General features: G+C 39.8%; 1 protein-coding gene across 1 annotated transcript in view; it reads left to right on the top strand.

Annotated features, from left to right (window-relative positions):
• The window catches only part of LOC149139874 (glutamine-dependent NAD(+) synthetase-like), a 414,988-nt gene that overhangs the window by 179,884 nt on the left and 207,104 nt on the right, over positions 1-28,000 (top strand). Inside the window, exon 5 of the mRNA XM_089448306.1 lies at positions 4,415-4,552. Within this exon, the coding sequence (XP_089304432.1) occupies positions 4,415-4,552 (138 nt within the window). The remainder of the gene's footprint in view (positions 1-4,414; positions 4,553-28,000) is intronic.

The following is a 28,000-nucleotide window of genomic DNA, read 5'->3' as shown; positions in this document are numbered from 1 at the left end:
TGACTGGGCATTAAATGCGATCCTTTTTATATGACCAAATGATTGATATTATAAATAGTTTGTGGTATCAGAGGCGTATAAATTATGCAGACATATAGTGGAACTCTTTGGCAGTGATGTAAGGTTATATATTTTTTATTGTTAAAATTCATGTGACATATATATGGACTAGGGTTGAGTAAGATATTGAATGTGCCAAGTGATTAGACACATATAAATCCCATCTACATTATGCGAATAAAAACATGCTAGATAATCAAGATTTGTCTTGTAGCAGAAGAGATCGAGTTGTTAAAAATTGGAGGAATGTTAGAAACTTATTTTGCCGAGGCTGTGAAAAGAAAAGACTAGATTAGCACCATAATAGCATCGAAGTGGTTTTGTGCCCAGGACCCGAAGGTCTCAAGGGCTACCATTGCGATATACATATATAATTCAATGACAAAAGGAATTTGCAGTGTAGGGTTTTTCTTTTTGCCTATGGCGAAGGATAAACAATACACTTCGTTTGACATTGGAAGAATTACCTATTATTATGGAAAACCAACAGACCATAGGTTAGGCAGAAGAGTGATAAACTTTGATTATACGAAAATTCTTGTGGGCGCACCAGTACGAAAGGAGAAAGCTCTGTTCATTGTATTAATCGTAGAACGAGTTTGCATGTAATAAAATGAACGTGATAAGAAAAAAAACTAATATGCCCAGTTTTAGCCTTTAGGAGTCAAGAAGACACAATAGTTTTTGAGAATGATAACATACATGTGTATGGCCCTAGTTGGTCATGGAAAAAAAATATTTTCATGGTCTACTCAAATGATATATGTAATTGTCACAATAGGATTCATTTGAAATCATGAAGGATAGATACAGATTGAGAAATACCAGAAGGACATAGAGTGCTTTTGTGCCTGAGACATAGGTCTCAAGGGCTCACACTGCATGGCATAGTGGTATTGAGTTAACTGTTTGCAGGGAAAAACAAATACCTTAGTATTAAGAGAAAGTTTGTTTCCTCTTTGCATGCAGACTAGGACTTCCCTTTGTAGGGGTGGCTAAGTAGCCAACCCTATTAGGTGCTTCTAGCCTCAAAGGGGAGGTTGCATTTCCAAACTTACCCTTCAATCAATAGGTGTTGGTGTAAGTGGCAATGGAGGGGAAAGAATTCATGGCTGAGTGCCATGGTCAAGGGACCAGGTAGTGGTAGTCTACATCCTAAGTCTATAGATGTAATGGAGGGAGCAATCGTGGATGCATGAGTTACCTTGCTTGGCTTGCTTTTTCCACCCTCTGGTGCGCCTTTTACTTCTTTTTGATAATGCTTTGTATTTTGGTGCATACCTCAAAGATTAAAGATTGCTCTTTATGATATAACATTTAATTTACCCCTTAAAATGAGGTAGTTTATCGCTCATTAGGGTTGGGGCATGCAAGGGTTCCTTTTGATGAGATGGAGCATCAAGTGCTAAAGAACCGGGTGATGGCCAATGAGGAGGGTAGAGCTCATGCTAGGCTTTTGCCCATGCTCTAACTTGTGTTCCAGCCATCTTTTGCATTTTGACCTGTTTTTTTCTTTCATATTAACCATATTATGCTTTTCCATTCTTTTAGTTGCGTCAACCTCGAAGGCAATGTTTTTTGGCCCTACTCACCGATGTGGATAAGAGGGTGCCAAATCCGAATGAACCAATGATAATTAAAACCAAAGAATGGAGATAGAATGAAGGGATAATAATGTGGTATGGAAAATGTTAAGTACGGTAAAGGGAGAATGAACATACTATTTCAATCTAGTTCTTGCAAGTAGTGCCCCTCTTATAACTGTAAGGACTTAGGGGAGGTCCCATTGGACTAGGACTAAAGACTAACCCCTTTGGTAAAGGTGAGAGAACAAGTTTATAGTGAAAATCGGTCAATCGTCCATATCACCTTTTTATCCATACCAAATGCCCAAAACATTAAGTAAAAGCACCCGATTGCAAAATGATCAAAGAACCTATTGAGTGGTGGCCCACCTTCATACAAGAGGAATGCCGGATGTTGAGAGGTGTGTGACTAGTGCAGATAGTGGAGGAACTAGCATATCATCATCATCAAGCAAATGTGCAGGGCTGCTGGCTGGCTGGCTGTTCAAGATAGGAGAATAAGTTTTCTTCTATGGGTTTACCCATTTTGGTGGGTAATAGGTACCAAGTTTGAATTCAAATTTGCTAATGGATAGAAAAAAAATTGAAGTGTAAAAATCCAGTTTGGCAAAAAATTCATATGGAATATATACAAACTATCTTTATTTACTTATTTGTTTGAGATTGAATACCATGGCATTCAATTGAGAAAATAATCTATTAATTGTGTGTTGCAATAGTGTGATGTGGTCACTATGTAATTTACATGATAGAAATAATGAAATATGCAGCCACACGGCATGATTCACAGCAGTGGTAGAAGTGAAAGCATGAAAATTGTATTAATTTCTGCCAGCAGTTAGTGCCCTTATATTAACACTTGAAAACATGGAATCACACATTAACTATGTCTATGTCCTGTTGTATTACTTGCTGCTGGAAATGTCTGTGCTGATGTAATATTGATTGCTGCTATCTCACTGACCCAGTCATAGTGATTGGAACCAAATATTTCAGCCGTATTAGTGCCAAATTTTGAAATTTTTTTGTCAGTTCAACAGAGTTTGGTAACTATGCATGAGGCTGAATTTCTCCTCCATAAACAGTGCTGTTTGTGGTCTAATTATACATTGATTATGATCTGCCCTTCCAATTCTGTCTGCTTGAGGCTCAATATAATACTCAAAGACAACGCTTCATTTTGCTGATGTATGAGCTGTTTAGGAGCTAAACTCAGAAGCTTTCCTTCATTGAAAATTTTACTGAGTTGGTGACAAATCCTTGTCAATCCTGAACGAATACCGGAACTAATCCTAACCTGATTTAGAATGCTAAACTGGCCTCTGAAAAAGTGCTTTAATCTGCTGATTATAACTTAAATGTGTTGCTGAAAATGACATTGGGTATTTGCTTCAAGCCTCAGAGAGCTTACTTCAATTGACAGACTAGAAACTTCTGGCTTTCGTTCTAACATAAAGGCCTAGTTATGAGTACATTACTCATCTATGAATAAGCAATGTGAGGAAGCTTTCCCTCATCTTACTTGCTGTCTTATCTCTGTTTTGTTCCTTCTATCATATCTAGTTGTTGATTAGATAACAATTCAGCTAATAAAAGAACATCTCTATGTTAAATTGTTGTTTGGCAAAGCAAGCTCTCCAAGATTAGTTTCCACTAAATAATTTCTAGCAAGCACCTCAAGGGTTAATGTATCAAACAGGTTCACTTTTCCTTAGGTACAAACTAATTGATGAAGGTTTCAAACTAGATCTTTGAACTTTCATACAAGTGGGTGGAAGGTGTCAAATTAGTCTTTCTACCTTATAGCATACCTCAAAATAGCTGGCGGTGATAAATCAGTCCATTCATTTTGCAATGACTCATGACTCCATTAACCCATATATTGATAAGCATTGTTCCCTCATCATTTCATTCTTTCGTTTCTCCTCTTCCTTTTTTTCCCATACCCCCTTTTCCATTTCCACTACCACATTTCATATACTACGGGCACCTTGTTTTGTTAAGGCTTACGCTTCAAAAAATCACTCAAAGCCCCACTCCATAATCTTAGCAATTTTATCTTTAGGGAAGCCCCCCCCCGAGTTTGAGAAGAGCCAATCAGAAGAGAGAGGAAGAGCTACTAAGGTGGTAGTTGGTAGCCTTCCTGACTTGCTCAAAACTAGTCCCTTGATGCTTGGGATTTTACATCATGTGAGGGTGCTAGATTTTGCTGTAACATGGGAATAAAAAACAAGCATATTTGCTAGATTTCAATCCAAGATACTGAGTTTCACTGTTAGAGGGAAATCACAATGTTCTAACTTCTGTGACTTTTCTCTAAGTTGAAGTAAAGCCCACATCCATTGTTCTGCTGGGAAAATGGGTTTGGCAAAGAGGGTGATCAAGTACCTGATAATCTGTCTCTTGGGAGAGAATCTTGGTAGTCATCTTGATTCCTATCTAATAATAATAGCCTCTGTTCTCTTCAATGAGTAAAGCCCCTGTTGCTTATTCAAAGGTGTGAGACGTTGCAGAGCTCCGTCATTAACTCTTCAGATAATCAAGAACGGAATATTTTATATTAGAAAGTTAAAGATGTTATTACATTTCCCAGTGAGTTAAGTGGATTGAGTTAACTATGTTGTCATAAGCAACATATTTGTTATATCTTTGATTATGTTGTGTTAATATTTACATGTATAGATAGGAAAATGACTTAAATTTATACTTCAATTCATTGGACATCGGGGTTCAATTTTCACATTCCAAGGATTGTTTATGTTTTACAGGTTGTAAGTTACAGGGGAGCAATTAGCAGCTTAAGAGAACAAGCAGCTTGTGCATCTTCAGTTCCCTCGATTAGAGTGGATTTCAAGCTTTGTAATATGAAGGAGAATCTTAGAATTTTCCCGTCATTGCCTATTAAGGTGAGTTCATTCTGAAGCAACTCAATCGATAATATATTTCTGGGAACTATTTCTTGAAAAAATCAAGTTTGTGAATTTTATCTCTCATCGGATGTATCTTTTAGTCCCATAGACCTTCTCTTGTGGTCACACGAGGACATCAATACAATTATCTTATCTTTATGGACTACGTTTACTACAAAATCAACATATACAATATACCGTAGGCTTTCGGGATACAAGTGTAACTTATGAGTATAAGAAATCTAGAACACCTCATTAACTGTCTGTTTGGGCTAGTCTATGAAAATGAGGGATTAAATTTGAAAACAGTGATACAGAATGTTGAAAGGACTGCAGTTTGTGCAACAAAGATGAATAGAACAAAGAAGTAATTATGATTTTGTGAAGTGGATGCTGTTTGGGAAATATGGTAATGGCCAACTTACTTAGATGCTTTCTTAGCTGCAAGATTTTGTAGCTACTAGAAACAGATGTGATATACACCTGCAGCAATAAGATTCTGTTTACTGGATGTTATGAATTAATCGCATTTTGGTGTATACTGAGAGTGATTGGTATGTGTCATTTTGGATAATAAAGTGTCTATGTTACATATTTAGCACTCTAAAGTCTAGACACAGTCAAGCAAATGTAATACAAAAAGATATGACTGCAGGAACAGGATTCAGGACATATATGCTCAAGCAATGCTTACTTGGATGAACTAATGGATACGCCTTTTCTTGCTGATGTCCAGAGACCTCATGAATATTATTGTGTGACTCGATGATACTGCTCAATTAGTCCAAAAGTGTTAATGATATTTGGATTTTGAACTCCTGCCTGTGAAATGAATTATTCACTTCAACGACATGTCAAGGTTGTTAACCAATTCTTTACAAATGGAACTACCTGTTATCTCTTGGATTCTCCCTAGAGAAAAGTCCCAACCTCACCAGGGGGAGAACCTCAGGACACTAACAGGCAAGCTACCCACTGTCACCTTGATGGCTTTGCCCTTCACTTTTAGGTTTTGGATGTGTGGCTTTCCTAGCCTAAGAGGGTTTTCCCTATGTTTGATTCCAATTCTGAGTTTGTCGTTGGGTATGAGTGATAGTACGACTAAGATTAGATGTTGATGCTTCTTTAAAATGATGATAACTACTTCAATGATTTCTTCCAGTAAAATGTCAACTATATATCAATCAAATTGTAGCACAGATAAAGATATGTTCATTTTACCCCATCATTAAGGGTCAATGCTTGTTTGAGTGATGCAAGTCAGCAGTATGTTTTTTCTGAGCAAGAAATGGCTCGTAGTACAGGTGTGCCTGGTGCTATAGATCTCAAATGTACCGGCACGAGGCCAGTACAAGAGAGTAATCTTCTCAAATGCTGTTTTCGGTGCACTATAAAAGTCAGGCGAATGAATGGCTGGCTTTGGGATTTTTCCCTAGGGTGACTTCCAATATACTCAAGGTATGTGGAAGTGATATTCGTGTTCAGTTTTGTCCAATGCGATACCACTTGAATGGGTTTCAAGAGGGGTAAACTGGACCTCCAATAGGGTGAATCTTATGCTCATTGAGTAGCCTCCTAAAATCACGAGTTTTTCCTGCGTGTATGAATCCCAAACTGTAGTTTTAGTTGCTTAACGATAGATCTTGCTATTATTTATAGAAGCCGAAACAAGTCTCTAGCCTAGATTTCTGGGGGAATTTCTTTCTTAAAAGGTATATATGGAAATCATGTGCTTTTGCTCATCAACAGGTATTGTTATCATCATTCATTTCATTCAAGTATATGTGCTTCAAATAGAAGTATAATTGCTTGAAACAAAATAGGTATTACCACAAATCTTCCAAATGCAAATTCAATGTGATTGGAACAATTTCATAAAATTTCCATAACATGAGACCAATTATGTCAAATTTCTGTAACATGACACCAATTATGTCAAAAAAAAGTTATGCATCAAGCTTATGCCAAGAGATTACTGTATCCTTCACATCATTATTTATCTTAAATGGAAACAAATCGGCATTCAAACGATTAGATATTTGATCACTCAAATGTGCGTGCAAATCAAATGAGAAGAGATCCCTTAAATATGTCACCATAAATTTACCAAGCTAGTTTAGGAACCATCCCATAAATTCATGCACCAAGTTTATTGACCGTGTCAAGCATCCTTGTGCTTGATCAGCCCTAATTATGTAAAATAATATTATCATTGCATTGCAATTCATTTATTGCCATTGAAGATAAACAACTTTTACCAGATAACCATATACTAGTTTGGGACTATGAGTTAATGATTGAACGATGAAATGCCCAAATATTTTATCGAAATTTTTTGCCACATCTCACGGATTTATTAAATTCCCTTTCTTGGCAAACTTGGCAAAAATGTTAAGAGTGAACCGGTCATTAAATGGGATAACTATCATGGATGCATTAGCAATGCGTTAAGCATTGCACAATGTAAAGAAATAATTGATGATATGACATATGACAGCTGATAGACGTAATCCTTATCACAAGCAAAAAAATTTCGCAAGTGCATGACGCTTGTGAGTGTGGAACCCATATATTATATGCAGAGTCAGAATGAGAAAATACACACACTGGTTATTTTATGAACTCTAAAATTTCTTACTCAAATCATGAAAATCAACCTCATAGAGTCATAATTATGTCAGAGCACGGGGTTGTGTTATGTGTCGCAGAGTTAGGGTTATTATCCCTTCTTATAGGAGAAATCTGCTATTAGTTTGTTCATCGATTATTTATTGGCAATAGCATTGGAAGACTTCCACGTTTCCAATCTAAGTAGGATGTCGCACACTATGCGATTTAATTAGGAAAAGCCACAGAGCCAAGCACCACAATTTATATCAATGCAAGATAAGTTCAAGGTTCGTGAAGGGAATTGTTTTGCTGTGCGTGGAGCTGTTTCGTGGAGGGGATCGATCAACCCCTGAGTTGGCTGAGTGAGAGGTTGGAGTAATTGTGGAGTTTCAGTGGGAGGCAGATCGATGGAAGGCTGTGTGGATCGGGTCGCAGAGGGTTGGCTAGGTTGATAGCTGCGTGAAGTGTGGAAGGCACTAAAGTGATTCAGGGTGGGTTTTGATGGTAGTGGTTTTGTAGGGTTGTTAGATGGGAAGAGTCAAGTTGGCCCGGTATTGGTTGAGCGAGGAGATGGGGACTAGATCCGGTGGCTCGCGGGATCTCCACAAGAGTGGTATGTGAGCTCGATGCGTGGGTGTCACGGGGGGGTGTTCAAGGCTGCAGAAATTTGATGCTGCGGGAAGAGGGCCCAATGCTCCTCCCACTATGTATTTTTTATTTTTAAAGAAGAAAGAAAGAAAGAAATTATTTTAACGTCCACGAGGCTAAAGATAGCCTATGGGATAGATTGCTTCTTCATCTTCTTGATGTATTCGGCCCTTTTTCTGTGAAGCTTTATAATAAATGCTTCCAGCTTCTCGATAAACCCCTCACTAAATAGATTATCCCAAGAGCTAGCTGCCAGCATATTTGCATAACTTTCCCTGTTGTCTTTGAAGGCCTCACATTCTAAAATGGAATGTTTTTCTATTTCCACTTTTCCAGAAGAACAAAAAATGCATACCCTTTCCTCCCACACTTCCTTTGGCCTTTTCCAACACCCTGTTTCACAATGGAGTTGATGAGAATTAGTCCTTAACTAAGCAATAAGAATTTTGGCTCTCCAAGAGATATTGGCCTCTATGTGTGCTTTTGGTTGATGATTATGAGTGGGATTAAACAATTCAATATAGTGTTTTTTCTTTCTTCTTAGCTCCTTATCCCAAATACGTTTGTGGAACTTTTCCATAACAAAAGCTTTTATCTCTTTGCTATTTATGGGACATGTGTTCAAGCAAATACCCCATTTACTAAACCATTTGTTATTTTGCTACATCCGAGTTTTTTTTCTCTTGCACAATCTATCATTAAAGACAACCTTAGGCCATCTACCCTCTTCCATTTGCTCATTTTTTTTTAAATACCTTATGACTCGCACCATAGCAATTGCTTCAATAGGAGCAGTCCCTGTTTCACTTAACAAGATATCATAAGGAACTACACTTTTAATCTTAAAATTGTTTGTAATCAAACGCTTCTGAATTTTCTCAATTTGTCTCCACTGCATGTCGAAGGTACTGCTAGCCCACAGTTCACATCCATAGAGAATCACGGGAATCACTAGAAGCCCAAAAAGAGTTTGAGTGGTCTTCTAGTGCCATAAATCTGCCTCTCTGCACCTATGTTGAAAAGTATAATATGCTTTCCAAGCCCCCAAAGTTATTTTCTTTCTACAACCATTCTAGCTTAGATTTTTGAAGTCAATTCCGAGGTACTTGTAATCCGCAACTTCTTCCAGAATGTTGCCTTCAAAGTAGAACTTATGCTGGTTATGTTTCTTTTCTTAGAGAAGACCACTACTTTTGTTTTGCTGATATTGACTTGCATCCCCACACTTATACAAAAATGCTCAAGGGATAGTAAGTGCTCTTGCAAACCAAGAGCCGATTTGGAAATCAGAATAAGGTCATTTGCATATAAAAGAAGCCTTATGACAAACTTGCACAAATAGATACCATCACCCCCTTGCAAATTTAACCACGCCTCAAGCTTGTCGATATATAAACCAAAAAGGGTAGGAGATAGTGGGCAACCTTGCTTGACCCCGATATCGCTTCTATAACTTTCATAAATGCCTGCTGAAGTTCTAATTTTGACTTTCACCTGTTCATACAGCCTATGCACAACTGCTCTCAAATGCTTAGGAACCCCAAGTTCCTCCATTCTTTGCCAAAGTTTATCCCTAGGAACCGGGTCAAACGCTTTTCTGAAATCAACAAAGCATCAAAAGACTTCTTCCTTTTTCTCCCAAACTTTTTCAATGATGTGCCTTAAAGTTTTGCAATGATCAACTGTGGAATGTTTAGGTCTAAATCCTGCTTGCCCTTTAGCACGCTTATCTCTTTCTTCTGCCCACTTGCTAATTTTGTTTTCTAGCATGCTTCCAAATAGCTTTGCAAACAAAGGGTTTATCATGATGGTCCTATAATTGGAGGGATTATTGACATCACCGCTCTTGAAAAGAGGTATTGCCAGACTAGTTGTCCAATTTGTGGGGAGCCCTTGTTGTATGATGTTGTTGAAGATTTTTGTAATGTGAGGTGAAAGAACCTTTGAGCCCCACTTTAGATATTTTGCTTGGAGTTCAGCTAAGTCTTTTGCTTTTCCAACACCCAACTTCTTGATACCCATCTCTACCTCTTGTACCGTGAAGAGTTCAATATCAGTGTTGACCAAGGGGGGAGGGTCAACCTTCGGAACCTGCTCATAGAGTTGTCTTTCATAGTCAAACCATTTAGAAGCTGTAATATTATTTCCAATTTGTATCATTTTCGGTTGGAGCTCCTTCCAAAATAATTTGGGATTATTTTTCCCAAGGAAGATTAGTTCTTCCCTCCTTGAAACCATGAAATCAGCCTTTTTCTTGCTTAATAATTGCTTGTAAGATTTGAGCTTTATGTTATCCTTGTTTGACTCTTTCCACATTCTCCTTGCCTTTTTGCATTCCTTGTCAAACCAAGCATTAACCGGAAAGCAATTTGTTTCAGACTTCTTAAATCAAATATTAAACTAATATTATATTCTAAAAATTTGAGATTTAATCTATGTTTATAAGTAATAAAAAAAAATCTAAGTTAATCAGCCTTTATTTTGTTGTTAAATTGAAATAATAAAAAGTTATTCTAACCCTAAAGGAAACCTAATTCAAATTTATCTTATTAAAAGCAAGTTATTTATTATTATTATTATTATTATTATTTTTAAGTAATGTCGTTCCTAAGTTTATTCGGAAAGTGATTTAGTCAGAACCTACTAAGAATAAAACAGCTGGTTCCAAGAACTTCTTGCATACCAGATTTAGAAGATATTGATTGAAATCCCTCGCCGAGACGGCCGCTAATCTTGCCCTTGCGCTCTGCTTCCTTAGGGTAACGGTGATGCGAATTCCTTCTACGCAATCATATGGAAAGAAAGCCATCAACCTAAAACGCAACAAAAAACTAATGGTGATGCAAATTTCTTCCACATAATCGTATGGAAAGAAAGCCATCAACCTAAAACACAACAAACAAAATTTCCTTTCAAGGGGTAACAAACAAAAGTTAAAATCTAATTTAACCCCCTTTTATTTGTTGTTAAATTTAAATAAAAATTTATTCTAAGTTTAAACCCTAAAGGAAACCTAATTCAAATTTACCTCACTAAAAGCAATTTATTTATTTATTATTATTATTATTTGTAAGTAATGTGGACCCTAAGTTTATTCTAAAAGTGATTTAGTCAAATTTTAATAAGAATAAAACAAATGGTTCAAATAACTTCTTGCATACCAGATTTAGAATATTCTAATTGAAATCCCTTGCTGAGATGGCCACTAACCTTGCCCTTGCGCTCCACATCGATAGGGTAATGGTGATGCAAATTCTTTGCATGCAATCGTGTGGAAATAAAGTGATCAACCTGAAACACAACATAAAATTAATGGTGATGCGAATTCCACACAATCATATGGAAAGAATGCCATCAACCTGAAACACTACAAACAAAATTTCCTTTCAAGGGGGTTAAATCTGAATTAGCAATTTAACCAGGTCAGAAAAAGAAAGGAAATAAAATGTTGCATAAATAAAATACAATTATTGAGAAAATATCTGAGATATTTTTCTCAAATATTCGAATAATCCTATCTAAGCAACAAAATTTTACCCAATTGCATTTATGTTGACCGGGCTGGAAGAAAGATTTCTTTTCAGTATATTGATTAAAGAACACTAAAATAAAATGAAGACACGAGCAATATTGGGTCACTGGAAAAATAAAATTTCATTCTCTCCCAAAATCTTGTGGAATGAGGTAGATTTTCTTCTTTTTATAGAGCAGGAGGCCTATAATTCATCTATTACAATTCCATGTGATCTCGAAAAACATGGAGAATACAAGCGGGTAAAAAAGTAATAAACTATTTTACCCCTTTCTAGAAGATCAATTTAAATAGTAATCAAAGCGCTTTCGAAACTTCTAGAACTCTAATAAATGAAGCTAGTTGTGTTCATTTGACCAACTAGTTAATTTTAATAGACATCAATGTAGATAAGATAAATTAATACAAGTAACTTACCTATGTTACCAATTTACTCAAAGTGCTAACCAAGGGGACAACCTTACCTCTGTTACACATGTCCGTGGGCTAAAACACAAAGTATTCCCCAAGTCTTCTAAGTTAAAGCAGGTGGATGATACTATTATTTTTCATGAAGGAGATGTAAGGATAACATATGGATTAACTTTCAAAGTCATAGATAGTGTTGAGGGTGTAATTCTGGTCCAACTAGCCAATTATACTATGGCTAGGAGTTTCTTTATTTGCAAAACCTTGTGAGAGGGAGCCTTTACTACTTTGGCCTACACACCCTTCTCCTTCTTTTTTTTAGTTAGCTTTTTCTAACTCTCCTTTCTTTAGATAGCTGTTCTACTCTTAGGACTTTTGAAGGGGGCAAGGGAGGGGGCATCATCAAGTTGTGAAAATTCCAATATGAAATCCTATTGTAGCAATTGTTAATTAATTTAACAATTTATCTGCTACGACAAATATTAAGATACACACATTGCAACTTTCACAAATAAAACACTGTGGAAAAATAATGCACTGGAAACTGAGAAATCCTAGCATACACATAAAATATGAGACAACTATTTTTGGACAAATGTCCCCGAAAAAACCCAACTTGGGAAAACTAGTGCAGTAGCGAAGGTTTTTATTATTATGCAGCAATGAAAATCTGAGTACAATTCAGATGCCTGAAATTGGTAATCCACAACAAGATAATCTGGGCAAAATTATTGAAGGGAATTACCCTTCCTCCACAAACAATTCTGACACAACCTGCCTTTAGAAATCTCGGCCTCCTGAAGCTTTTGATGAAGTTGTTTTGGCTTCTGTTGTTGAGAAATTCGTCTCTTCGGCCCTCTAGAACTTCTGCCTGACCTCTGGATCTGAGAACGATTTTCTCTCCAGCAAATCGAACAACCATCTCTAAAGCTACTGCATTGCCTCACTCTGGGATAACTCGGCCCTCTTGCCACTGCCTCTCCGGATCTGGAAAACTTCCTCCGGATCACTGCCACTGCCCCTCATCCACTGTTGTGATCTTTGGCTCTCTCCAACAACTGACTGCTGCTACTCTGGAAATTGATCTGCCAAGAAAGCGAACTGCTCAAGTGTCTTCTCCATCACCGCATTGATCTCCTCTTATAATCCACTGTTGAAGCACCAACGACCAAGATTAAAACATAATCGATGGCTAGGATCATCTCTGGATCATCTCTGGATCGATTAATTAACCATATTCCCTATGTTTAGACTTAGAAAATATTTAAAAACGGTTAATAATCTAATTGAGACACTTCTAGGCGGGATTTCCAGAAATGATTTTAGAGTTTTTGAGATCTCATATATTTTAACCTTTCCACCACATTTCGTGGCTAAAACACATCCAATGCTACAAAAACGAACACTCCCTCTTAGCGAGGAATGTGTTCTAGTGCTGCACTCCATGCCACAACACACTGTCTCTACATCATCCCCTGTCACGTTGTTGATGTCTGGCCATACTGCGCACCAACCACTGCACTACTCTAATATACGCTGCATCTGTGCTATTGCTGACGCTGCCATACTGTTGCCGACACTGCATCTGCACTACAACTCCCTCTCATTTTTTGTTGTTGCAACTGAAAAGCATCCAAAATACTGAATGAATTGTGTTCAATATGATGCATCTATTTCTCGAGTCTCTGATTGCTACTAGCATCTGCGCTGCTGTTGACTCTGCACTACACTCCCCAACATCTGATTGCTACTAGTCTCTGCAACTCTCACTCAGTGTCTGACTGCATCAACTACCATTGATCCATCCTGCTACTGAATACTGTGGGCCCCTGTAGAAAGGTATTGATCCATGAGGTGGACTCCTCAAGGACCCTGCCCAATCTCTGTAGTTCTCCGGGATTACAGTACCAAATATCCCCACCTCACTCCTAGTGGTATATCTGCAAACATCGTAAAGTCTTCCTCCAACATGGAGGACAACCTATCGATCTCTGCTAACACTGCCTGTTGGTCTTGCTTCTCCTCCTTGTCCTTCTTCCTGAGAGGACACTGGGTACTGTAGTGACCAAGCTCACCGCACCTGAAGCATTTGACCTTTGACAAGTCCTTCTTCTTCTTCCTCTGCTCCCCCTGCCCCTGACTAGGACCCTTTGATGCGAGGGCCACATTCTCCTCCTTCACCTCCTTCGATTCGCTGCTGTTGCTACCATTGATGGAGCTCTTTAACATAGCTTGTCTCAACTCCTGCTGCTGCAAATCGGCCCACATCCTGTCCCACTCTAGTAGCCTATCTCTGCCCAATATGCTTTGGAAAAAGACCTGCCAATCCTCTGAGACACTATTGAGTGCCAATCACACTAGCTCCGTGGGTTGAGGCGCTGCCACAACAATTAATAGCTGGTCTCGGACCTCTTGAATCTTGGAAAGAAAGGGATCTATGCGTTCCCCCTTCTGCATCCAGATGCATCACAACTTCTCCTCAAGAAACATCTTTTGCTGCTAAGAAGTTCCCTGGTATAACGTGGGGAGAGCATCCCACATCTGTTTCGTAGTATCTTTGTCAGCTATATGTGAGACTATATGATCCTAGACTCCATCCAACATTAACCGCTTCGCCTGGGCCATTTCCTTCTTGTATTCTTTCTGCTGATCTGCATCCTGGTTAATTGCCACTACATTATCAATGTAGGCTTTCAGGCCATATTCATCTAGAAGGGAGGACATCCTAGCCTTCCATATGACATAGTTGGAAGCTCCATCCAACCTATCCTGATCACGAAGCCCTACAGTGGCCATTTCAACGAATTGTTGAAGACTCCCTCTTTCCTTCTGCTTGGCTTGCTGCTCAGCTACTCGCACTCCCTTTTGGAGTGAGAAGATTTGCTCACAACTATTGTCAATCTGCAAGGAAAATCCAACTTCTGAGACGAGAAGTTCCTTGAGGAAAATTTTCCCTCAACTGTGTGTGCTTTTCTCTTTTCGACCCGACACTGGTTCTGCTCTAGCGAACTATTGCAAAACCCTCTGCATCAACGAAAAAATTATGAGCTACTCCCTCTGCCTTTGGAATTACTCGATCTGGAAAATCGAATTCTTTTGCTTTGAAAAATTGAAATTCCTCAAGTAACTCGATCTCTTGGCAAAAGACTGCGCTACCCTTGGGAATTTCCACCTACTGCTCTTACTGATCAACGAAATTCCTTCTTTCGCTTCTGAGCTCTCTGACCGATCAACTGTGCTTTGATACCATGTGAAAATTCCAATATGAAATCCTATTGCAACAAATGGTACTATTTCTCCTAATTGTTAATTAATTTAACAATTTTTTTGCTATGACAAATATGGAGATAAACACACTGCAACCTTCACAAATAAAATACTGCGGAAAAATAATGCACTGGAAACTGAGAAATGCTAACATACACATGAAATATTTTAGTTTTGGACAAATGTCCTCAGAAAAAGCCAACTTGGAAAAACAGATGCAACAATGAGGGTTTTTATTATTATGCAACAGTGAAAATCTGAGTACAATCTGGATGCTTGAAACTGGAAATCCACAACAAGAAAATCTAGGCGAAATTATTGAAGGGAATTACCCTTCCTCCACAAGCAATCCCGGCACAACTTGCTCACACCCATTCAGATTCTCATGTTGTTGTAATTATATAGGATGAATTATTATATATGAGGCTAGGCTCTTCGCATTAGCATTGTCTAAGACTTCAAATATCTTTGAGATTTTAGAGAGTGATTACAAAGTTCGAATGAGAGAAAAGAAGCTCGGTTTAAGGTATAGTAATGGAGTTTGGGTGCCATCAAGGGAATTCAGATCCCTGTTAAGTTCAGATCATAGTGACAACAAGGAGTATTGAAGGGCCTGCGAAATATTGTCTAGGATACAACAGTTCGGATCTCTCTGAAGCTCGAATCACAGTGGAAGCAAGACATATTCGGATGTGATCATAATTAAGAAACTCGGGTGAATTTCTAAAGGAAGATGAAGGACAATGAGATGCTATCTTACAGTGAAGAGTCTCTCTGTCTAGGTGCCACATCAAGTGCAGAGAAGCAATATTGGTGACATAACAATTTGTTGGTGATATTATTGTGATGAGGTATCATCTCAGTGATGTGGGCTCGGTAAAGGAAACAGTGTTTTCAAGGCAGTGATGAAGATCTCGGTATCAAGGCAATGATGAAGATCTCGATGGAAGAGGAGTCAAGAAGAGGATTGACTAGAGAACATGTGTCTTGGTCTTGGAGTGGCTACTAGGTCAGGGGTCTTGGTCTTGGTATTTGTCAATTGGAATCTCTATAAGAAGAATTTGTGCGGGTTTTCCTCTCAAAGAGTGAGAGGTTTTGGCCTTGACTTATAGCCTACATGTTGTGTCTCTTGTCCATGCATTGGTTATTGTTTGATGAAGAAGAACACTAATAATCTAACAAGAAGAAAATCCTAATCTAAAGAAGTAAAAAGCATTCACAAACAATCATTAATAGAAGAGAAATCACCCTAATGCTAGTGCCCTATATTTCTTGATACAGGTGGATATTGGTGGGCACCTGCCTATTCTACTTGGACCCCCAACATTGTCTCTTTTAGTTTTTCGGTTTCCTTACTTGTAGCACAATTTACTATTTTTGGCAGTTTTTCAGGCCCTGAACTTCCGAAGCTGTTTTGAGGCCCTAAACAGTGTTTTTAGGGAAAACGAAGAGACTGAAAACGTCCCAATCTAGCTTGCATGTTTGTTTGTGGCCTTGTCTTCGAGATTTTCGAAACGAGGTATTATGATAGCCAAACCGAGATCGTATGCCAAAATTACGACCCTGGGAAGTTGATGTACCAACTTACCCAAACGGAGCCCACAATTTTGGCACTTCATCTCCTAGGGTTAGGTTTTTGTATGTTTAGGGTTTTCCATTGTTTCTCAATAATAAATAGGCCTTTGAGCCTCCTTGTAACACAGTTCAGAGGCATGTAGCCGCCACATCTCTCCTCAGAGATAAGCTACCATCACCCGAGCTATCTTATTTCCATTCTATTTGTAAGCATAGTTCAATGTTTTTCCATCAATGAAATGAAGTGTTTTTTTGCCGCATCTTTGTGTTTATGATTATATGTGTAAGTTGTTGTGTTCCTGTTTAAGTTCTGATCAGTGGTATCAGAGCGGTCTGCTCTTTCGCTGTTTTTCTTTGCATGTCCCCAACGAGATCAGGGTATAAGGAATTAGGGCTCGATCTGGTTGAACCATTGCAGGATCAACCTTGCAAAACTTGACGACCTCCCATGGCGGAAGATAGGAAAGACGAGGGGGTAGGAGATCCTTTTAAAGCATTGCTTGAAGAAGCTCTCGAGTGACAAAGGGACGCGATGATGGATAACTTTGCCCAGATCCTTCGACGACTACCCACAAGCGATGCAACTTCATCCAACGACCACTCTGGAGGCGCCACTCCTTTTAAGGTACAAGTTAACTTCGATATTCCCATATTCGAAGGCCTGATAGATGCAAACGTCGTAGATAAATGGTTAAATCTATTGGAAGGATATTTTTCAGTTCATGACTTTTCCAATCGGGAAAAGATTACGTTTGCACTTCTCAAAGCCGCCCCACATGTCAAGGACTGGTGGGAAACCTATTGTGAACAAAAGGACGAGAGTGAACCCTCGCTGTTTTCAGTTGCACCCACTTGGAATTCTTTCCGAGACGCCATCAAGGAACAATATTACCCTATCGGGAGCTATGAAGATAAATACATAAAGTGGACCACGCTACGACAGGGAAGGGACCAAGATGTGCTGGAGTTCACAAATACTTTCCATACCCTTCGCACGACGCTGGGTATCAAGGATACTGAAAGGCATTTGGTGCTCAAGTACCGCGACTGTCTACATAAGTACATCCAGGACGAGATTGAGTTCCTGGACATTTCTTCGCTCGGCACGGCATATCAGTACACTGTAAAGATTGAGCATAAGTTTAAATAGAAGAAGCAGGACTTTGGAGCTGCAAATCCAAAGTAAGGAAAATGTGCCCCCAAACCACAGAACAAGGGACCAAGCCAAGGCGGGGTTGCCTAGGACAACCCACCGAAGCCACAAGCAAAGAACAACACCACAAAGACAAAGGACGCAGGAAAATGGTGTGAGTTCCATAAGAGCTCCACTCACAATACAAGTGAGTGTCGGGCCAAGCAGTCACTGGTGGCCGAGCTAAAGGCTTCTGAATCAGACGCAGGTTCTGACTGTGAATCAGCACCCAATAAGGGGGCTGACAAAGGGAAGCAGATCATTGATGTGGAGCCCAGTGCCACCGTGGCCACCACAAATATCTAGAAAATTGAGCCTAAAGATCCAAAGGAGGGGGAACGCCTCTTCCACTCACAGATGTGGGTGAAGGGTTCTCCGCTGCAATTCATTGTCGACAACGGGAGCCAAAAGAACCTCATTTCAGCAGAAGTCGTGAAGCTGCGAGGCCTAAAGACTACAACACATCCACAACTGTACACCATTGGGTGGCTTCACCAAGGACGAGATGTTCGCGTTAGCTAGTGGTGCCACCTTCCCTCTAGCATCAAGCCCTTCATGGATGAGGTATTGTATGACGTTGCTCCTCTTGAATTTTCTGATGTATTGTTAGGACAACCATACTTGTGGAAGCGACATGTTGTATATGAGTCTAGACCTCGCTCTGTGATTATTACTTTGGCTAATAAGTTGTACAGGATACCAGAGGTAGCCCCGCCTACTGCCATCTCTTTGATCACTGCAAAGCAATGCAATAAGATCATTTCCCAGACCAGGAAATTCGTTTTCCTTATGATTCGCCCCCAAGGCAAGAAGAAGGTTGTGGCCATGGCTTCCAGGCAGGGCTCCTCTGCACAACAACAATAGATGGACAAGGTCGTGGAGGAGTATAGGGACATTTTCGCCTCACCCACAGGGGTACCTCTGCACTGTTAGGTCAAGCACTCCATCGATTTGACCCCGGGCGCCCGCTACCCAATGGACCAATCTATCGATGCTCTGTTTTGGAGAATGATGAGATCAAGAGGCAGATTCAAGAACTACTGCAGAAAGGGCACATCATGCCAAGCTCATCACCCTGTGGGAGCCCGATTGTATTGGTATAGAAGAAGGATGGGACCTGGAGACTCTGTATTGACTATTGGGCGCTGAACAAGATCACTGTTTGGAATAGGTACCCAATCCCATGGATTGATGACCTTCTGGACTAGCTCAAGGGGACCAAATATTTCAGCAAGATTGAATTGAAGTCAGGTTATCACTAGGTGCCTATCGAACCCTCCGATGTGTGGAAGACTGCCTTCAAATCCAAGGAGGGCCTTTTTGAATGGTTGGTCATGCCGTTCGGATTGATGAACGCCCCTGCAACCTTCATGAGACTGATGGACGACATCTTGCGGCCCTTCACCAATGCATTCGTGGTGGTATATCTAGATGACATCTTGATCTTTAACTAGAGTTGGGAAAAACACCTCCACCATATTCGACAGGTCCTTCAAACCCTTTGACAACACAAGCTGTGTGCTAACTTGGAGAAATGCACCTTTGGCTTGACCCAGGTTCAATATTTGGGGTACATCATTGATGAGGAGGGTGTACATGTGGACCCATCCAAGATACAAGTCATTCAAGATTGGCCAACCCCAACCACTCTAATAGAGCTCCGCAACTTTTTGGGTCTTGCCAATTTCTACTACAGGTTCGTGTTGGGGTTCTCTCATATCACTTGGCCTTTAAGTCAAGTCACCAAGGGCAGAGCGAAAGCAAAGTTCTTTTGGTTGGAAACCCAACAGCGAGTGTTCTCCGAGTTGAAGAATCGCCTTTGTTCTGCACCAGTGCTCACATTACTAGACCTGCAACAACTATTTGAGATTGAGACAGATGCTTCCAACTATGCTATTGGGGTAGTTCTTACTCAACATGGGCATCCAGTGGCTTACCACAGTGAGACACTTTCAGACACAGTCCAAAAGTACCCCACTTACGACAAAGAAATGTATTCCATTGTGCAGGCCATTACCAGACCCGCAACAACCATTTGAGATTGAGACAGATGCATCGCACTATGCGATTGGGGCAGTTCTTACTCAACATGGGCATCCAGTGGCTTACCACAGTGAGAGTCGAGACACTTTCAGACACAGTCCGAAAGTACCCTACTTATGACAAAGAAATGTATTCCATTGTGCAGGCCTGTTGTTAATGGAAGCATTACATTATGGGGAAGGAAACCGTCATCCACACAGACCACCGATCTCTACAGTTCATACAGACACATGGGAAGTTGCAGAACAATCACCATAAAAAATGGTCCACCTATCTGCAATAGTTCCATTTGAACATTAAGTATAAGAAGGGCAACACCAATAATGTCGCTGATTGCCTTAGTAGACCACCGATCATGGCGCTGATCACTGTGCTCGACTCCTGTGGGCACGAGACATCGGGGTGGCCACATGTTTACAAGAGCGATCCAGAATTTGACAGCATATACCAGACACTCCTGGAAGGGAAGAAAGTTTCAAATTTTCACCTTCAGGATGCACTATTATGCCACTTGGGACACATATGTGTTCCTTCAAGTGAGCGTGCCAAGATGATTTGGGAGGCGCACTATAGTCGGGTCGCTGGACATTTCAGAGTAGAGAAAACAATGGTGGTATTGCAGAAGTATTTTTATTGGCCGAAACTTCGTCAGGATGTTGGGAAGTACATTAGATCTTGCACCGCCTGTGCCATTGCCAAACCAACCATCAAGAAGCAAGGCCTGTATACTCCTCTACCTACTCCTAGTCGGCCTTGGGAATCTGTCTCCATGGATTATATGTCGGGCCTTCCTTCTACTAATCACGGCAACAACTGCGTTTTCGTGGTCGTTGACAGATTCTCTAAGATGGCCATCATGGCGGCCTGCAAGAAGAGTATCTCAGCAGAGGCCACTGCTAAGCTCTTCTTTGAGCGAGTGTGGGTACACTTTGGGATCCCACAGTCCATTATCTCAAATCGGGACAACAGATTCTTGAGTGCATTTTGGTTAAGCCTCTGGTCGATGCTGGATACAAAACTCACTGAGTCCACGGCTTTCCATCCCCAAACTGATGGCCAAACAGAGGTTGTGAACAAAACGATCGTACACATTCTACGCATGTACAACTCGAAGCATCCACACACATGGGATGAAAATCTCCCCTATGTTCAACACATCCGCCAACAGGTCCATGATATATTGGACAAATCCAATGCTAAGTACATGCAACACCATGATCAACATTGAGTGCCGCACAAGTTCCAGGTGGGCGACAAAGTTTGGCTTCATTTGTAGAAAGAGTGCCTTGCTGGGCCCCACTGCAAGCTTTGCTCGCTCTGATATGGGAAATACACCATCACCAAGGCCGTCGGTGATAATGCCTTCGAGCTTAGCATCCCATCGTTCCTTGGTCTGCACCCAGTGTTCAATGTAGATCGCCTTCGGCCATACTTCCCACCATTGTTGGACACATCTGACATTGCAGAACAACTCATACCAATAGAGCATGGAAGTGGCTCACCAGGGACCAAGTTTAGCAAAAGTTTACCCATCTCATGGAGGCACTCAACGCAATGGGGACCATTGCTTCCTAAGGGGGGGAGGAATGATCCAGGTGGATATTGGTGTCCACTTGCCTATTCCACTTGGGGGTCATACCAATAGAGCATGGAAGTGGCTCACCAGGGATCAAGTTTAGCAAAAGTTTCCCCATCTCATGGAGGCACTCAACGCAATGGGGACCATTGCTTCCTAAGGGGGGAGGAATGATCCAGGTGGATATTGGTGTCCACCTGCCTATTCCACTTGGACCCCCAACACTGTCTCTTTCAGTTTTTCGGTTTCCTTAATTGTAGCACAATTTATTATTTTTGGCAGTTTTTCGGGTCTTGAACTTCCGGAGCCGTTTTGAGGCCCTAAATGGCGTTTTTAGGGAAAACGGAGAGATCGAAAATGTCCCAAATTGACTTGCTAATTGGTTTTTTGCCTTCTTTTCGAGATCTTCGAAACGAGGTATTATGATAGCCAAACGAAGATCGTATGCCAAAGTTACGACCCCAGGAAGTTGATGTACCAACTTACCCAAACAAGGCCCACAATTTTGGCGCTTCATCTCCTAGGGTTAGGTTTTTGGATGTTTAGGGTTTTTCATTGTTTCTCAATAATAAATAGGCCTTTGAGTCTCATTGTAACACAGTTCAGAGGCATGTAGCCGCCACATCTCTCCTCAGAGATAAGCTACCATCACCCGAGCTATCTTATTTCCATTCTGTTTGTAAGCATAGTTCAATATTTTTCCATTAATGAAATGAAGTGTTTTTCCGCCACATCTCTGTGTTTATGATTATATCTGTAAGTTATTGCGTCCCTGTTTAAGTTCGGATCATTTCTCAAGGTTGTATCAGAGCTAAGGTGTCAAAGTCAAGAAAAGGTCATGCAATCATAGAGACACTCAAGGATCGAGTTTTTAAGAAAGCATCAAAGCAAGTCGAAGGGTATCAAAGCGAAAGTTCAAGATCTACATTGAAGAATCAAACCCTAGATTGAAGAAGCAGTCTACACTAGCAAAAGTTTTGGATCCTCTAAGTCATCATTTAAAGACCACAAAGACCCTCATCAAGCCAAAGAGATGTACAATGCAAGGAAGCCCAACGTATAGACATCCAAGAGGACTTCAAGGACTAAGATCACACCATATTAGAGAAAGTCGAAACCCTAGAAGCATTTATGATCTACTCTCATTCACCTTCGAACAAGTCGAAGTATCTTGAATGCAAAAGCTATAAGGCAAGCTCCCTATCATTGAAGCAAGGATCCCCTCCTTATACTTGAAGAAGATCATTTGAGGAAGCAACAAAACATCCTCATCAACCACCATCAACAAAGAGAGCTAGGTCTAAAGGCATTGTTATCATAAAAGGAGCAATCTCCTTTATTGAAGAAAGGCTTTTCATTTGGAAGAAGATCATCCAAAAGAGGCGCTAATAAATCTTCTTCAACAAAGTGATGGAGTTGAAGATTTCATCTTCACTTGTCAAGTAAGTAGCTTTCATTCTATAATCAAATTTGGTAGAATCACTTCATTTTTGCAAGGAGATCTATACGCTGATTGGGGCATCGAAATTCCTTGCATGGAAAAGGAGGATAGACATAGTCCTTGAAGAAAGTGAAGTCATTGAACATATCAATGAAAAGGTCTCCTCTGAATACATGGAAAGGGATTCTTATGAAAGGTCCCCTCATATAGCAGTATTGGAGACATCAAAGAGATATATATGATAAATTGGTAGAGCTATTCTTTGAAGATGTAATAAAGAAGGTCACATTACTTAGATCTGATCTACACAAAGTGAAGGTATTAAAGGATAAAGGGTTATCTTCATAAGATCTCAATTGCAAGATTTGGGAGAGATAATCCTCATTGTTCTAATTGCACTAATTGATGAACAAGGTAACAAATGTATATGAGGATAAGGAAGCTATCCCATTCAACAACTTGTGTTTTCTATGCAAGATAGAAGAAGACAGGTTGAGGGCAAACATATTCAGACATTTTTCGAAAGGAAAGAAGAACATAGCTAAGATTCAATGCTATGAGCACTATAGGAAAGATTGTCCTAAGTTCAAGGGAAATAACAAGAAGAATAGAGAAGAAGTCCATTTCACCGAAGAAGTGGAGGAAGCTGAAAGAAGGAAGTCCAAGGAAGAGGAAAATCATTAGAAGTAAGAGCTTGTGACATCACCATAAGAAACATGAAGGATGTTTGATAGTCAACTTTGAAAGATATAGCTCTTGGTGACCTCATTGAAAGATCAAAGGAAGAAGTCATCTAGGACAAGTCTCATCATACATCAGTCAAAAGGGAAACATCTGCTGAATAAGGATATGCGAGATCCTCAAGATTCTTTGATGGAATCCTCATTGGAGGGTTCACCGATCTAGAGTGGAAGCAAGTGTTTCATCAGGAACTCCAACTTGTGGAATTCATGGGATGATGGTATGATGACATAAGAAATGAAGCAGATCAAGGGGTTGAAGATCTTGTCAATCAAGGAAGCTGTTGAAAGAAGATTAGATGACCTAAAGGTAAATGAGGTATGTATGCTTGTATTAATTATTATAAAGTCATGCTGTATGGTTGCAGGTAACGTGGATCACGACTCTCTTGAGAAGCATGATCAAAGGCTAGGAATCTCCTCCTATGAAAAGATGTCAGAAGGCATGGGTCACACTAGATGAAATCAACATAATATGTCCTCATATGAAGTATGAGGTGGTTGACTACAATTGAGGAACTCTGATTGGAAGCTCTTGGGAATGGAATAAAATGTGTGAAGAAAGGAAGGAAGAGATTGTGAGATATGCAACCATGGTAAAGGCAATCAACATCCGGAAGACCAAGAAGATTTGACTAGGAAATCTCCCGGAAAGATATGAAGACTCTAATGGAAGTCTGGAAAAGATGGAGACCCTTGACAATGGATATCTTTGGGAGATATGTCAACATGTATGCAGGATGCTGATGCAAACTAGAAGATGTCATGATGAAAGACCATCACAAAGGTAATTTTGATTTAAGTGTTCATTTCTTATTTTTGAACAAATATCTGGATGGGTTTATGCAGGTCTACCAAGGGAAGCAACATGACATGAAGCAAGGCCAGATGAAGACTAATGGATCACTTTATGATGAAAGGAATAATGACATGACTGACCCATGGATGAAAGTGATGGATGGTCTGTGCCCTATGAAGAAGCCACAAAAGATGAAGACTCCTTGACAAAGAAATTCATGACATCGAAGGAAGGAGCTCTTCAAACAACTGCTTAAGGAGATGCTGTAGGTCCCTAATTAAGAGGGAGCCTGAAAACAAGTTTCTTAATTGGAAGAAACTTGGAAATTCCTAAGCCAAGAGGGAGTTTAGGAATTGATATGTTCTCCCCAATTGAGAGGGAGAGATAGACACATCATTATAGTCTTCACCGGGGAAGACAGAATGGAGGATTGGGTAAACATTTGGCATTCGATGCTCTTTGAGGATGAGATAGGGCATCCAAGATAAGAGTAGTCGTAGTGGACCGATATTCTTTGAGGACTGGCTACCCAAGATAAGAATAGTCCAAAAGTAGGTCATACGCTGTGAATAGCAGAGTGGAGTATGTATGTTGAGAGACAATGTTAATGGTGTCTATAAATCGTTGGTCTCGCCAACATTGTGCTCTGATCATGTGGATAGAGCTGTTAGGCAAGGCCTTGCTATGTGACAATGCTGGTTAAATATGATGCTAGACAGATGGGTTACAAGTCCAATTCTTCAGATTGAGAATGACCAGGTACCATTAGGAATACCTCCCTAGTTAAGAGGGAGTGTTGTAAAATGTAACAAGGTTCTGTCTTGATAATGACATGTAATTATGATCTTTGAAAAGAAGAGAATACAATTATTATTGTAAGACTTGCTTGATGGGTTTCATGAGCAAGGGATTTTATTATAGATGGCTCCCATTGAGAGCCTTAGGATTTGTCATTAAAGTCAAAGAATCAATGTCATGTATGAAGAGCTCTTATTGAGCATGTGTAAATTTTATATAAGTCTATATAGCCCTCCAACGACAAGCACACAGTCCTCTCTTCACGTCAGCTTCAAGATAAGGTGACAAACTCATGTCGGCTTCTCATTTTGGAGACACACCCATTAGGATGCTCATGTCGGCTTAATTATATAGGACAAATTACTATATATATGAGGCTAGGCTCTTCGATTGGCACTGTCCAAGACTTTAGATATCTCTGAGATTTCGGAGAGTGACTACAAAGTTTGGATGAGAGAAAAGGAGCTTGGTCTAAGGTTCAATAATGGAGATTGGGTGCTGTCAAGGGAATTTGGATCCCTCTTATGTTCATATCACAGTGACAACAAGGAGTATTGAAGGGCCAGTGAAATATTGTCTAGGATAGCACAGTTCGGATCTCTCTGAAGCTCGGTTCACAGTAGCAGCAAGACATATTAGGATGCGATCATAGTTAAGAAACTCGGGTGAATTTTTGAAGGAAGATGAAGTGACAACGAGATGCTATCTTACAGTGAAGAGTCTCTCTGTCTAGGTCTCACATCAGGTGCAGAGAAGCAATATTGGCGACATAATAGTTTATTGGAAACATAGTTTGTTGGTGATACTATTGTGATGAGGTATCATCTCATTGATGTGGGCTCGGTAAAGGAAACAATGTTGTCAAGGTAGTGATGAAGCTCTCAGTGTCAAGGCAATGATGAAGATCTCGGTGGAAGAGGAGTCAAGAAGAGGATTGACTATTAAATGTGTGTCTTGGTCTTGGAGTGGCTAATAGGTCAGGGGTCTTGGTCTTGTTATTCGTCAATTGGAATCTCTATAAGAAGAATTTGTGCGAGTTTTCCTCTCAAAGAGTGAGAGGTTTTGGCCTTGGCTTATAGCCTACACGCTATGTCTCTTGTCTATTTATGTTCATGCATTGGTTACTATTTGATGAAGAAGAACACTAATAATCTAACAAGAAGAAGATCCTAATCTACAAACAATCACTAATAGAAGAGAAATCACCCTAATGCTAATGCCCTAGATTTCTCAACACTTTGTGCTTGACTGCGGAGTCACTATGACATATTGCCTCTGACTAGTCTTTGATGAAGCCGTTCTGCCTTCTACTACTGAGAAATTCGTCTCTCCAACCCTCTAGAACTTTTGCTTGGCCTTTGGATCTGAGAACAATTTTCTCTCTAGCAAATCAAACTGTCCCCTCTTTGAAGCTACTGCGCTGCCTCAAAGGGATAACTCGAACCTCTTGTTGCTGCCTCTTCGGATCTGTAAAACTTCCTCCAGATCACTGTCATTGCCCCTCACTCACTACTTCGATCTCTGGCTCTCTCCAACAACTGATTGCTGCTACTCTGGAAATCAATCTGCCAAGAAATCAAATTGCTCAAGTGTCTTCTCCATCACCACATCGATCTCCTCTTACAATCCACTATTGGAGCTCCAACGACCAAGATTAAAACATAATCGATGACTAGGATCATCTCTGGATCTATCCGTGTGAGTTTCTAGACTATTCTCACCTTATCTCAATTAACAGTGATTAATTAACCATATTCCCTAAGTTTAGACTTCGGAAATATTTAAAAAACGATTAATAATCTAATTGAGACACTTATAGGCAAAATTTCCAGAAATGATTTCTGGGTTTTGGAGATCTCATGTATTCTAGCCTCTCCACCAAATTTCGTGGCTAAAACCAAATTATTTTATTTTCTTAAATTTATCTTGTCCTTCACCTCTTTATTTGTTTATTTGGCTTGACTTGACTTTTTGGGACTTGCATTTTCCTTTTTCATTTGTCTTGATGATTGTCTTTTGGATGATTTTTGGCAAGTTAAATAGAGGTTAGGGGGGTTTTTTCTCTTATGGATGGGGATGGAAAATGGAAGTTTTTAATGGAAATTGTTAAGTATGGAAAGAATAGGTTCATGCTACCTAGCCCTATTTCCTAGTAATACCTAGTGGTCTAGCTTAAGGCACACTTATCCAAAAATAATTATGTCCGTAATGGTTAGAAATAGTAACAAGGTAACATTTTTATGAAGTTAAAAAGGACAAAACATCCATCTAATGTTGACATCTACACAACAAGATGAAACCTTAACATCATTTTTATATGATGAAGTTAAGCAATGAAACCATACCAACCACTAATTGAAACAACGTGAAATATCATCTAGTACATTTGAGACGAGGGGCATGGGAAGTGATACACCACTGTGAATGAATGATGAGCACATGAATGTAACTGATGAATGGATAATAACAGGTCCAGGCTAGTAAGAGAATCTTGTCCAAGCAGCAACAAGTCACACCAACTGATTGTGTCTCTAGGGTTGTTGCCTCAAGGGAAACACTACCTTTAGACTTGATATTCAATGGATAAACAAAAGTTTCAAAACAATCAATGGCTGTTGATTATATTGAAGTTTTTTTGTTACTTTTCCTTATGTTTGATCATATATTCTCTAGTTAGGAATTTTATGTTGATTGATTTTGTAGGATAATTTTGTTTTCCTTCTACATGTTTGAAGGTCTTGTATCCTTTTTAGCTTCACATAAAATCACTAGTCAAATTTTTGTGGTACTTGGTGTTGAGAAATCAAGGGCAGCTA

Source organism: Pinus tabuliformis, chromosome X (assembly GCF_031772625.1).
Source record: "Pinus tabuliformis cultivar Carrire ecotype Pingquan chromosome X, CPIR1, whole genome shotgun sequence".
Lineage (NCBI taxonomy): Eukaryota > Viridiplantae > Streptophyta > Pinopsida > Pinales > Pinaceae > Pinus > Pinus tabuliformis.
The sequence above is the reverse complement of the archived record's forward strand: the minus strand, read 5'-3'. Positions and strand labels throughout refer to the sequence as shown.